Consider the following 15,372-nt stretch of genomic DNA (forward strand, 5'->3'; position numbering starts at 1 on the left):
TGAACAACCCCGATTGCATACCACGTACGGTGGCTGAGAAGGAAAACAAAATAAAGATTTGCGCGAGTATCAACAAATATCAGACAAAAATTGTCAAAATATTGGACTCCCGGCCCCGTCAGGCTAACGCCACATGTGCCTTAATAAAATATATATTTTGGAAAAAAAAAAGTATCATATCTATTGTTGTTGACCATTAAATTGTAACATATATCAAGTCAAATCGATGGAATTGCACCTTTAGAGTTTTTTACAGCTACTAGATAATACTTGTTTTGCTTTGTATGATCTTTTGAAAAAAAATCGATAGAATGACCGAGATTCAAACTCATGACCTATACATAAATCGATGATCCTCCGTCGAATCATTTGTTCCGTTAGACTACATAAAAATGTAATACAAGATTACCTTTCATTTGGTCCTAATTATTTTTTTTTATTTTACGTCTTTACCAAAAATAAATCTTTTTTCTTAACAAAAATTTATATTCCTTTTTATTGTTTTTTTTTAAATTGCATCAAAGACAAATCAACATTTTTCGAGCAATATGATTTTAACGTAAAAACGAAAAAAAGTCCCGACGCAAGTATATCACCACCGTGTACACCGTTTCGTATCGGGTATCGTCGTTGTTCGCGTGTTCAATACGTTCCAAATTGGAAAATATTTCTGTTTTTTTTTCGGTTCACATTTAATCATCACACTTCAATAATTCCCAACAAGGGTCGCAGCACACAACAAACCGTGCATGATTTTATCCTTTCGGGTTGGCTTGCCAATTAACCACTACATATCACCTCCACCAATGCGTTTTTCATTTTATCATGAATTCAATGGTTTCACACGAATGGGCTGGAACTGGCGTATAAATATTGTAATCCCAGATAATCTCATATCATATGCATACACTTGTGCATTTCCAATTTAACAAAAAAAATAGATTCTGTTCTACTCAATTAAGCGCGCGAACGAAATATTTCAGCTTAAGGTTTGACGATTCCTACTATTTCGAAAAAAACGGACCGCAGCATCCATCCAAATGCGTTAACCGCCAGTGTGACACTACTCTCTGATCATTTGGCCAAGCTGTGCGTTAGTTGAATATAGGCAAACACAATTTCCCGACCGAGTTTTCCACACCAGCGGTGATACATAGAGAGAGAGAGAAAGGAAGAAAGGGATAGCGGGAGAAAGAGATGATGCGATGCTCTTCCATCCAGCTAATATGATTTTTTAGAAGCGCAGCTAAATCGAGAATGACAGTGTTGCTAGGAAACTCTGTATATCTCTTGGTATTAATCACGCAAATTGGTCGCTTGGGTTGAAGACAGGTAAAATACGAGTCAATCCGTTATTTCTTTTGATGTCATGTATGGATTCAGAACAAAGTAGAAATTGATTTTTTTTCAATAAGCAATATTGGAATCTAGATTAGGTTCTCGATGTTGGGTCGCTTTCAAATAATTCTTTCGATTTTAAAGGTATTTTTTTATTCTTTATTTGTGAGGCTTTCAGCCTTCTGGGCTGGTTCGCCTCTGGATATTGAAGGTAGAAATCGCTCTAGCACAAAGGTAAACTTTAAAGGTTTCAACTCGATTATCACTTTCGTCGCCCAGCACGATTCGGTCGGGTTTCTTGCGGTCGGGTTTCAACTCTCGGTTCGCTAGAGAAATAAGCGGGCAACGATAATAATGACATCGGGTTCGATTCAGGACTACTTTTCTGTTGAATCTGAATGAAATCAACCGACTGCTGATTAGAAAACTTATAAAAAATATTTTTTCAGTCAATTGTACAGTGTTGCCAATGATAATAAAGGATGAAATTCAACCGTACGTACTTGTTCTACATACTATATTCGATGATGATTAATAACCACAATTTTATCGGAGAATATGAAATATTCTGTTCAATCGATTGCGAAGATTCTGTGAATATATCATACCAAGATCATATGTCACTTTCGTGGGAAAATAATCGTCAAAAACTATATCACATTTGGCTACTCCGACTTTTTACGTGATTCATTGTTTTTTGCGCTTGGTAGATAAAAAGCTAAAAGAAGAAGCAAGTTGCAAGTTTTTTTTGGAGAAAGAGAATAATAATTGCACAACTCGGATAGGCCCACAAAGTTTTTTTTTTCATAGACGCACACATGTGTTTTTTCATCCTCAAAATGTTCGCCGGATGGCCTAAGAGTAAATATGAAAGCGAGGGAAGTAGTGACAACGAAATAGTGCGAAGCGTTAGAAGAAAAGTTTCGAGTGTAATCTCATCGAGTTCCGATTCGGATATTGAGGAACTATACGCAAGTGAAGACCTGGACGATATGTTAGATATTAGAAGAACTTACTTTTAGTATTAAACTATTATTGAACTTTTTTAGTATTAAATTTAATTTTTGAGAATGATTTTTAACAGTACATTCAAAATGTGATTTTTCTCAAACGGTTTATTGATTTTCCAATAACTTTGTCAATCACCATACTTTAATCAGCCATCTGCTTTTTAAGCTAGATGGTTTTTGAGTTTTTTAAAGAAAGATCAATCATTTTAATTACGCCCTTTAAAAAAATCAGTCGTAATTTAAATTGGTCATATAATAATGAAAATTGTAATTTTGGGTAGTTTGCATCATTTGTACAAATTTTCAAAAAAATCGTAGAGGGTCGGGTCAGCACCCAGGTGATTTGGGATGAAATTGCTCTATTCGAGAGTTGTATGAATAAAAGTAATTGGCCATGTTGAATTTGGATTTTCATTATCTAATGTAGAGATGGGCGAAACGGTTCATTTCAGTGAGCGGCTCAGAGTCGTGCGCTCGATGAAAAGAGCCGGCTCATTTGAGCGGCTCGTCGGCTCTTTTCAAGAACTGGTTTATGCGGATATGTAAAGAATGGAAGACGTAAAAAATAAGGTTTAAAACAATACTCAGTGCAGAGAAAAGTAAAAATATTACTTTACTGAAGGTTTTCTCTGATATATTTTCATTCATCTTTATTTTTTTCTATTTATAAACATTATCTTTTCAATGTTATCTGATAAAAGTCTACTACATTTCTCACTGCAAACTTGTCTTGCTTTCGGAAAAACTCCCTCACAAATGTGGTTCCACTAAATGTTTATCTACAATAGATGTTGCAGCAGCTTTTGGATCATGTGAGGATCGAAGATTGCCAAGCAATGCATCAAACTCATCCCATACAGATGACAGCGCTTCATCACCAACGATTTATGGTAGTTTCGTAGGTATGTATTCTATGGATGTCATTTTTAGCATCCTTATCAACGACTGGTGTGCATAGTTGTACTTTCTGTTATCCCCAAAACCTTGCTGCTTGAAGCGAGGATCTATCAGTATTTGTTAGGCTACTAATTCGTCTGACTCAAGATTTGTAGATCGCTTTACCAGCTCCGAAATCAATTCATGCAGAGCTTTTTTATAATCACTAGAACTGATTTCACTTGATCCATATAATGTTAATCATGTCGAATGTTAGTCGGCAGAATATAACAGTTTTCTCTCGTTTTATATCCCAAACGTTTTTAAAATATTTCGAATAGAATGTTTGCATTATTAACTATTTTATATTAGTCAAATCATTTCATTCGATACCCATATGCGGGTTGGATTAATCATAAATAACTGTGATCTACTAGGCAAGTCCTTTCATTTGATACCCATATTGATGGGGTTTTGACGAAATATGTTGTCTGCCATTTTGTAACGGCCGCCATCTTGGATCTCCGTTTTACATAAATAACTGTGTCCTACTAGTCAAGTCCTTTCATTTGATACCCATATTGATGGGGTTTTGACGAAATTAGTTGTCTGCCAGTTTGTAACGGCCGCCATCTTGGATTTCCATTTTACATAAATAACTGTGTCCTACTAGTCAAGTCCTTTCATTGAATACCCATATTTCTGGGGTTTCGAGAAAATATGTAATCCGCCAAAATTTTCAAACATACAAACAGTTAAATGAAACCGCTTAAAAAGCAGCATGGGAAACATATATTTCTTCCGCACTGCCGCGAGCCACGGTTCGTCAGAACGAGCGTACGATTCACGGTTCTTTATCAATAAGTCGGCTCTTAAAAGAAACACGGTTCTCTTATGAACCTCAGTTCTTTTTTGAACCGTGGTTCTCAGATGAACGGCTCTTAAATGAACCGCGGTTCAAAAAGAGCCACGGCTCATAAAAGAACCGTGGGTCTTTTTTGAATCGTGGCAGAGATAAAGGCATGTTTCAAATCTCAGATCTATTGGTCAACAGATGAAAGTGTTAACAGATCTATTTGTACTGTCTTTCAAAAAAAAAAGTTAATGACCGAACTTGAGTTGTATATTTTCGGCATGATTCGCGAATTGTCTTATTTCCAAAACTAAAAAAAAAGTTCGCTTACCGGTCGAAAATCCGAGCCTCCTTCAGCACATTACCCAGGTTGATGTAAGCGTCCAGAAAGTTCGGATCCAACGCCACCGCTTTCTCGAAGTGATGAATTGCGAGCCAGATTTCTCCCTGGGCGTTGAACACGCAACCCAGATTGCTCCAGGCAACGGCAAAGTCCGGCCGGGTTTCGATCGCCTTCAGATAACATGCCTATACATACATATGTTATGTTTGTGTGATGTTTTGAAATTGTTTCGAGTAGATTTCACATGTTTGATCCACGGATATGATACAGAGTTTTGCGATATTCCGAAGTGGAAAGGATTTTCATAGGGTTATGATGGGTAGGTGGGAGGAAAAACGAAAAAAAAAACAAAGAGAAACATTTATTAGTACAATTATCATTGATGTGGCCGGCAGTACGAAATGAAATAAAATGAAAAATGAAAACGATCAGTTGATTCAATTATTTAAACCCTATTTCCGACGAACAGGAACTAACGAAAAAACCTCAGAGTTGTATATAAAAAAATAGACAACTAATTATGAATGTTTTCCCTTCGATTCGATTGGACCATCTGAAAGGGAGAAAAAAAAGAGAAACATGGTACCAACAAGAGTGACTTCTAGGGCCAATTCTCCTTCTAGAATGACTAACACCATTGTGATATTATTGTAATTTTCTTTAACAAATTTGGAATAAAAAATTGACAGCTTAGTTTTTTAGATGAAAAATAAAAATTAAATTTTCTATGGCTATTCGCTCTTTTCATAAACCAAAGTGTCAGTTTTTTAGGAATCCCATAAAAGAAAAACTTTAAAAACATCACAGAATGAAAAATATTAAACAATGTCGTACCGGCAGCTCCTGATGAGTATGTTCCAGGAAGTTGCTCGTTTTGAAGTAAAGATCGGAAAGCTATACGTAGTAAGTGAGCATGTAGTAGATTACGACAGTTATATCCACGTTCTTTAGAATCAACTGAAAAACAATGCTTAAAATCCTATCCTCTAATCAAATCTTCAATTCACTTTTCTTTGGATTCGCTCTTAAAACAATGTAAATTTTCCCTGGAATGAAGAGGAAAATATGAAATATATCGGGAATCCATGTGCTTTGTTGACGGGTATAGCAAGGCTCAGGGAATTCCCATCCGAATTTCAAAGAGAACACCGATATACGTTGTGACGGACTAGATGTTGCAATCATTGCGTACGGCGACAAATCGACAGTAGCATCAAAATAAAAGGGATGTTGTATATTTTTCCTAAACAGCTATAAATTTATGAAAATATTACTTTTAACTCAATGTACTATAATTCAAAGAATATTTCGATTTCACAAATTGTTAATGAGTAAGCAGTAAGATCGATGCATTGAAGAGTCACGCGTCATTAGTTGGCTGGAAGATTCTGTATGGCAGATTTCGCAGAACCCTGTGATTGGAGAATCAATGAAATAATCATGTTATTCTGCTGACTTGTTCTTGTAAAGCAAACTGATAATAAAATAACGCAAAATTATCATTAGTTATTACATTTTGAACGATAGCACGGAGTGACCGAATCATACCTTTTAAAATCTTGAAGCAGCAGCTAACAGTAATAACATAAAACATACATTCACAAGCAGGGTTGTCGATATTTCAGTTTTTTTCTCGATCCAGTCAGAAAGTTGAGTCCTAAAAACTTGCAGTTTGTGAACGACTTGGCCTCTTCTACTCATCCAACCCTAAAAGGAACTTGCTAACAATATCTATAGCTAGAAGCGTGCGATTCTGTTGTCCTCAAGTCAATGAACGATGCACTGCCCATGTTTGTATAGGAGACGCAAGCGACAATGAACAAAATCGACTTTTTCGCCGTTTTGCATTCTACGCAATGTAATACATTTGCTCAACATGCAAACAAACATTTTTTATTCGACAACATTTGAGCAATTTCGAAAAACCTTTCCGAAAAATCACTGTTTGTCCGCATAACAGACGTAGTTCCATACAGCTTTCAAACATCGTTCGAAAATCAACAATTATAAGTAGTATGAGCTATAAGCCAAATCTACATGTGAATCACATTCTTCGTAGAGTCCAAACATGCCTGTCAAGATAGTGTCTTATTAGTTAGTGTTACCTAATAGATGAATATAAGAAACCATTGAAACACTGCTCATATAATTACTATTTTCTGTACACTGCACTGCGATGAACAAAGAGAAGCAATTGCGTTTTTTAATGTTATAACTATCATCGATGGGGGTGAAAATGGATTATGGGAGTGAAATTGGGCCAAAAATGGAGAAAGTTACTATTAGTAATACCTTGACAAATATTGCGAATATTTTTGAAAGCTGTGAGCCGTTAAATAGGAGACATATTTCCACAATTTCCAATGCATAATTCTCAACTGTAGTACAAATAGTTATTATTTAATAATTCATCAAAGTTTGATGTGTAAATATAGCCATCAAATAACACATCAGAAAAAAAATTTTTTTCGAATTTCAATATTTTCGAAATAATCTTATATTTACACTGAGAGGGGGGTGAGAATGGGTCAAGAACAAAATTGAATTCCATATCCAAACCAATATAGTGATTGTAAGATTTTCATGAAAATTGGTAGTTTTATTCCTCATCGTAAAATATTAGACCCGTTTTTTTAATTGTTTTCATCAGGGTGAACCCTCCCATTTTATAAAGGTCCAAAAAATCAACTTTCCCCCTTTTTTCCAAAAATGATCTTTTTTAATAATTCATAACTTCATAACTACTGGACCGATTTAGATGATCGATATATCACATTTGAGCCAATCAGCTAGTTTTGTTTGAAAAACATCACACTTGAAAAAAAACCGATGTTGTTTTCATAATTATTGATTGCAATTGTTTTTCATAGCTTACATGGTTACACAAAGAAGGTCACCATGTTTTCTGTACTTTTTCTTGAAAGCTGAGGTTTTTTACATAACATATCAGACAATATCAGAGAAGTGTTTTTTTTCGTTTTCGAGTGATTTTGCAAAGTTAGAATGTTTTCAGTTTTTGTTCAATATTCCTATGCAACTGGACGACATCTATGCGATTAGAATCCAATTTCTATGCAAATGTGGTATTTCATGTGGCTTCAAATTGGTATATCGATAATCTGAATCGGCCCGGTAGTTTAAAAGTTATGAATTGAAAAAAAGTCATTTTGGAAAAAAAGGGAAAAATGATTTTTGGGACCATCGTTTAATTTTGAAAAATCATAACTCAATAACACAGAATAGCGTATCACTGAATTTTGGATGTTATCTGAAAAAAACTAAGCTTTCAAGTAAAAATATTAAAAATATAGCGCCCTTGGTAACGAGACAATGTAAACTATAAAAAAATCAATAATTAAAAGACCAATATTTCTGCAAGTACAATCTGAATCGGTGCAGCAGTTAAAATAGTATTTTTTGGAAAAATGAGAAAGAAATGATCTTTCGGACCACCCTAAATTGGAAATGGTCACCTATTTAATTTGATATGTAGATCATCCAAATCGGTACAGCAGTTCAAAAGTTATGAATTAAAAAAAAATTTTTTTTTGAAAAAATGGGAAAAAATTATTTTTTGGGCAACCCTAAAATGGAAATGATTACCCTAATGATAAAAATTACGGGTACAATGTTTTGCAATAAAGAACAAAACCATCACTTTCGCTTCATTTTCATTTCACTTTCACTTTCATTTAATCGTAGTTCAGTGAAAAAATTCATATTATTCAATAATTCCTTGAACACTTACGAGTGTTCATCATTAGAGAACATTTCTACGTAATCAGAATTGTGTTTTACTCGAATTTACTCATTCAACAAAAAGTTTGAAAACTACCTTTTTTGACCCATTTCCCAACATGGTGATAACGTCTTACTATGCGAACAAATGTTCATTGAAACGATTCATTGTCCGCATAAATAGACGTAAGCGTTTTCCAAATGGAAAAAATATGTTTTAATCCGCAAAATCTCCTAGGCCCTCGTTTTGCCGATAATATCCTTCAACTGGACAGATTATTCAATTGGAAATTTGCATGGTCACGCCTGTAGGCAAAAAAAACAACAAAATTGCGTATTCCCAACACTAATGATGTTGGTGATTACGTCTCCTATGCAAACATGGGCAGTGCAGGTCTCTCTCTCTTTGGTCTCAAGCAAGTCCCTATTCGGCCACCTTCGAGGGGCGAATGTTTTGGATGTCACAGGTTATTTAAGCGACTTTGCATACTCAAAATCTCCAAAAAATTAGACCATTTTTGAATTTCTAACCTGAAAAGTATATGACCTACAAAATTTGGTCACAGAAGAAAATGTAGGAAACTATTCAAAGTTCCATTCAAAATATTTTTTTTTAAATTTAGAAATAAAAAAAATTATTTTCACTAAAACGAAAAAAAAATTGAATAGTCCATACAATAACCAACTAGTCATCCATACATCGAAAGGGTTCCCGGAAAAAACGGTCCAAAAAAAACTGCAACAGAAACAACCGCTCTGAAAAAATGTAAGGTCACAAGTAGGCTAGGAAAAACATCATGGATATTAGACAGCCTTAACCCTCTACAGCCCAACGCCTTTAGACGAGTTTCACGGATTTTCACGGAACTAGCCAGACTATTCCGCGGATAATCGGGGTTCTACTGTACTTTTTTCACAATTAGAGCCCCCGCACACTAGAGACTTTTTTTCAACCGACAGTTTGTTCGGATCGACCTACTGATGCAAAAACCGACCCAACTGAATCGGTATAATGTGCGCACATGCATACCTCTCCGTACTGATTAAGAAGCCGACCGAACTATCGATCGACAAGTCAGTCTGCAGTCTGCGGGGGCTCTTAGAGTGCTGAAAACTTCTGTCTTCTAAAAATAAGACTCAAGCGGAAAACTTTTCGTCTCAATCTAAGTCATACGGAGTCAAATAAATTTATTTTTCAAGTTGATTTTACATGAAAAAACTTGCAAACTTTTTTCCCATGCACTGTCAAATGTGTATCCGTCAAAGGAACAAAAGATTGTGACTGACTTTGTTCTGTTAAAATGTCGGGCCCTTATGATTTTTAACGCTAAAACTAGTTCATTTCATTTGCTTATTTTTACTTTTAATAACAACACTTTTCCTATGTAGTGGACTATTATAAGAAAAGTAACATACATAAACAAAATCTGTGACGTCACAGATTTAAAAAATCTTCCCACCTTCCATTTTCATCTCGCCCTGGTAGTACATTGGATGTGACAAATCTTTGAAACTTCGAGGTTTATTCCACCTTCCAGTTATTATCAATGGCAGTTTTGTTTGTTTTTGCCAATATTAATTCCTGCATTTTCCCAATGAGTTAATGTAATGTTGTAATGCTTTGAAAAGTAAACTAGATTCGTCACTTTTATATACCTGGATGAAAATATCTATTACGCGATAATCGGCCGAAAACCTTCCGCTACATACCATATTTTAAGCTTACGAATACCAAAACTCTTTTCAAAATTAAGACACTACAAAACGCATGACGCATGTGCTCCAAAACAACGTTTTTTAGTTTGATTTTTTTAGTTTGCAAGTGAATCTTTTTTTAGTGTTTTGAACATAAATAAATTATTATCTTTTATGTCAAACTTCCTTCTCAGGTCACGTAAGTTTTGGTATGGAAGTGGTCACTTCCTATAGCGTACAAGTCGGATACCGTTAACTAGTCAAAGCACACACTTATTTAAACATACCAACGACTCGATTCACGTCCCGTAGTTCCAAAGGAATAAATAAATACTTCAATTCGCAAACATTGTCATAAAAAATAATCACTGGTTACATTCTAATTAAATTTCAATAATTGACGAAATAGAATACTGTATCACTGATTCCTTCAATGAAGAATCTGGAGAAACGGTTTGATCAATAATTCAACGATAAATTGAAATTTCCAAATTATTTCTAATGTTTCGAAAAACGAAACATTTTCAGTGATAAAATCGAGCGTGATACAAACGAGACGTGATAAAAATGCCCATTGATATAATCGAGTCGAAAAAAAACTCGTTCGACTAGGATCGCGTCATCCTGGCGACTTGATTCCTTATCCTCGTTAAATGGGGACTTCGCCCCATTACAATAATCTCAGAATAAATTTCAAAAAATGAAAACGAAAAAAATAAATTTATAATAGAAATTACCCTTTTTCTCTGAGAGGCATTTACACCCATACCTCGCTATACGGCCGCTCTTTATACGGCATTTCGCTATAACGGCCCTCTTCAATTCATGCACGTTTTCGATTTACGGCCTGAAATGTTTCGTTATAACGACAAAAAAAATGAGGATTGGTTCAAAAATCACTTTTGTACAGAAGTGAAAAAAATATTTGCGAGACAATAACTTAAGCAACATACAAATTAGGAATGTATACATACACATATTCCATGTAACATGAAGTTGTTTCATTTTTGTTTATAGATTATTGTTGGTTTTTATGTATGTATGTTGTATGTATTGTATGTATTTTTGATTTAAATGAATTTAATTTTTGATTAAAATGAAATAACAATGAAAGCATAAAATGTATTTTGAATGATAAACAATGTTACATATTTAACAAATTTGGAACTGACCTGATTGAATTTGTATAAATTTGTATTATAATAATTGATTCCTTATACGGCTTTTCGCTTTGCGGCCGAATTTCGTGAAACGTATCTAGGCCGTAATGCGAGGTATGGGTGTATACCGATATTTTCCCGCGATACAATATTTCTAACCTACTTGAGACATGTTGACATGTTTCTAAATAGAAAAGAGTTTACAGAACATGTCAATCGCTAGAATTTCAACACAAAAATGTTACAAATTAAACATTAGTAGTAACTGTTGTTAGACAAACTCTTTTCCCATAGAAGTGGATTGTTGGTTATTGTATGGGGCTATTCATATAATTTTTAATGAGAATTTGAAAAAGTACGTTATTTTTTGTTTTTTAAATATTTTTTCTAATAATAATCAGTCGAATTGGCATGAAATTCGTCAAATGCTCTTTATTCGGAACGAGATTTTTGATAGTTTGAATAACCATAATTGTTACATTGTTTTTTGCAGAACAACACAACATATGTTTGATGTTTAATGTCAAATGAAAAAAAAAATACATATACATCAAACCGAAAGAATGCACACAACCCTGCTGGCAACATCTAAAACATCATCCGTACGACTTCAACTCGCACACCTGGTATGGTTGGAATAGTAATAAGCTGAGAGAGAGGAGCCAGCTCGCGTTTGTTGTGATCACCCTTATGTCAGCGCGAACCAGTCACGGTGAACCAAGGGGAAGTATTGAAATATGTAGAAAATTTCAACATGACATGACATTTTATGTGAAAATAATGTTGACGTCGGACTACATCTTTCATTTCTATACTTGGGTGTAGGTTCAAAGCTTCGAGAACGAGAGTGTTACATTAAAAAAACCGGATTTTGAGCAATAAACCCTCTTCGCCGGTTAAAAGAAATGGTATGATAACCGCTTCATTTGAAAGATAAAATGTTTACGCGTTATATGTGTGCTACTTATTGATCCAAAAACTTGTTTCAATAACTCAAAAATTGTTTTGAAAGCAAGCTATTGAAATCACAAAAATCTGTATATAAGTAGGTGCCAGCTCCACTCAATAATAATTGTACAGCGGTTAGATCATTTTGGAACAGTTACTGCTGCAAAAAAAACAAACTTGTTGCTGTGAAGAAGGCGACCAGCAAGAAGAAAGCTGCTGCTACTGCTGGTGTGGCTGCCCGAAAGCAAAAGTCAAACAAATCCTCAAAAATCGTTGCATGCAAGCCGAAAACGCCGAACTCATAGAAATCAGCAGCAGCTTCGAAAAAAACTACCATCGCCACACATAACGCACAACACGAGAGAAAACAAGATAGTGTTTTCAGCAAATCAAATCCAGTTCTTTTCAGAAAGAGTTTATCAAATACTGCGGTCAAATACATTCTTTTTGTAATTTCTTCGATCAAGTGCGATCAACGTAAGATTACATCTTTCGAGCACTTATTAGGAGTACAATGAATCTTGAGAAAGACAATTCATTCCTGCTCGACACTCGCACAAAAAATGTTCACTCATCAATGTCACAAACGGGAAGTGGATGTTGTGAGGGAGGGCAGAGCGAGCGCAACATTTATGCAGACTGATTGGAAGCGACAGATATGTTGTATATGGGAAATGGTATACAAATTATATCACACATAAAGGGGAGAAAGAATCTTGACCCTTTTAGTTTTTTGGACAAGACTATTGGTTCACCTTCACTATCGGTCAATTCGATTGGATCTTCAGTGATACTATTTCCTTGATTAAACCTGCATGTCAAATTTAAATATTGCATATGAATGGTCCATCAGTGATGGGCAGGAATATCATGGCAAAGATGACGAGAGACTGGTAGTATAATTCTCATCTTCATCCGAATGCCTGTTAAAAATGCAGACACAGCATCCTTTTTAGTCAACCTAGTATTATTTCCATCGGACACAAACAAAATTCCCTCAAAATGCACCTGAGAGAAATCAATGTTGGCTATTTTCATTAGAAGATTAGCTCTTATTTTATGTATTCCACATACACACAGGTTTTTTTTACGCGGGGATACGTATCTCGTAAAAAAAACCGCGTTAATTGGAAAATCCACGTAAAAAGAACCGCGTTAATTGGAATATCCGCGTATAGAGACGTCGGTTAATCGCTCGATTAATTCAAATAATCGAATATCTGAAATTATAATCGAATAATTTTGTATCGAATAATTTAAAATCAAAATATGAATACATCGAATAATTCCCACTGTAATCGCGATTAATGAAAGAAGGAATTTTTCTCAAGGTTAATGCATTTTTATGTTAGGAATTAGGCTATATAATTTTTTTATCCGACATTTTTTCATCCAACCATCTAACAGCGACAACCCGATAGACCACGCGACCAGAATGACAACGTGATACGTGATTATTACAAGAAAAAAATATTCGCTCGATTAATCGAATATTGGAAAACAATTATTCGAATGAATCGAATATTGAAAAATGCCCCAACGATTAATCGATAATCGAATAAATGAAAAATTTAGACATCACTATCCGCGTAAAAAAACCGCGTAAAAAACGTGGGTGTACGCTGCATATTCAAATTGCATCGGAGATAGACAATCATCGCCCACAATGCAAAAATCGATTCGTCGAGCTTGCAGCAATAGATCAACCTGGAACCAGTGAAAGAATACAAGAATTCGCGAAAACTGAACTGAACGATCGGAAAAAGTCACAAATGGGCCCAAAACACCCATAAATTCACTCGAGATCTCCACCGACAAACAAATCATAAAAGTCAGTTTGCATCTAATTTGGATTTTGTTTTAGAAAACATAGAAATAATTCTTTAGGACAACTACAGGGAAACTTCGATATAACGTACCCTCGTTATAACGTACCCTCGATATAACGTCACTCGATATAACGTACATTTTACCTCGATATAACGTACACATTTCCAAAATGTAAAGGAAAAGATTTTTCAAAAAATTTTTCCTGATAGAACAATGAATTATCTGTATTGTGATGTTAAAACAAGTTTTGTACTTTCAATCAATCCCGAAATACAGCTGGTTTTGTGATTCCGGATTCTAAATGAATCCAGCTTTAATCAACAGTACGAAGGGAAACATCATGAGAAAGGCTGGCTTCGTCTTCTGATTGAAGTTATTCATTAACTTTACTAAAACAGCAACACAATAATGTATTATAGACTACGTTTGTGAGTACTTTATTCTGCTTCGATATAACGTACAATTTGATACAACGTACAATTTTGAAAGTGAAATGTACGTTATATCGAAGTTTACCTGTATATCGAAATTATCAAAAGTAAAAAAATGTTTGAATGGGCCGATGCTGCTAGAAGCCATGATGTGGGCTGACCTGGTACATCTTTTATTATTTCCTACATGATCAGTGTTCAAATTTTTACCCCCCATATACTCCTGTTATACGCAGTCCTATGTCAAAAATCAAATCGGGGATAAAACGCACAAATGTACTCACTAACAAAGGTTCACGTCAAGTTTGAACACTTTTCTCATAAATGAATGACAACAACTTGCTTGATTGAAATTGTCAGTTTGGAATTTTCTTGATGAGAATGCGTAAAAAGAATAAGAAGAAAACAAACTATCTGTCATTCAGCTGGCTCCTCTCTCTCAGGTAATAAGTAAACAATGTAACGAGTAAAAAAGGTAGGTTTTCCAATTTTACTCACCGCTCACATTCTCCCACAATGCAACAAGCAGCATACTTTCATGCAACTTAATCGTTATCTTACAAGGTATGGTTTCTTGCATCGAGTAAAAGGTACAAATTAGTGTGCTCTGTTTTGTAGAGAGCCTTACTACATGGTTAATCTTTCCATCGAAATTTTGAATAATGTCATGGTATAGATGAAAAGATTGACTGTGTGAAGCACACGACGTTTTTCTTCTTCTGTCGTATTTAATGAACTACATATTTAAAAAAAAAAGTGTATCGTTGGAAACATCTCAAAAAACGTCATATTTTTGGAGTATTCAACCCGTTGTTGTTTGGAAAACTATTTTTGTTAAAACATCTGACCAACGAAAAAAAAAGGGAAATGTAAGCTTGATGAACATGTAGATATTTCCATTAAAGAATGGAAATATTGCACCATTCTTACAACCGACTACGGCCTTTAAGTCAACAAATCAGCAGAAAACATACAAATGAAAGTCTTTGTATTCTGACAATGGAGCATGTCCGGGCGACAACGAACGGACAAACATGAAGTTTATTTTAAATTTCCCAGAGCTGAACTCACGTGTCAAAATACATAAACTTTCATAAAAGAAATCGTGAATATATATTTCTTAATATCTACTGCATGCAATAAATCTGCC

The 15,372-nt window shown here is 34.8% G+C and overlaps 1 protein-coding gene across 4 annotated transcripts in view; it reads right to left on the reverse strand.

The window, feature by feature from the left end:
- The window catches only part of LOC129771956 (UDP-N-acetylglucosamine--peptide N-acetylglucosaminyltransferase 110 kDa subunit), a 44,757-nt gene that overhangs the window by 12,985 nt on the left and 16,400 nt on the right, over positions 1–15,372 (reverse strand). For all 4 annotated transcript variants that reach the window (XM_055776119.1, XM_055776117.1, XM_055776118.1 and 1 more), the window contains exon 6: positions 4,409–4,605. In XM_055776119.1, coding sequence (XP_055632094.1) covers positions 4,409–4,605 — 197 coding nt within the window. The remainder of the gene's footprint in view (positions 1–4,408; positions 4,606–15,372) is intronic.

The sequence above is a fragment of the Toxorhynchites rutilus genome, chromosome 2, assembly GCF_029784135.1.
Source record: "Toxorhynchites rutilus septentrionalis strain SRP chromosome 2, ASM2978413v1, whole genome shotgun sequence".
Taxonomy (NCBI): domain Eukaryota; kingdom Metazoa; phylum Arthropoda; class Insecta; order Diptera; family Culicidae; genus Toxorhynchites; species Toxorhynchites rutilus.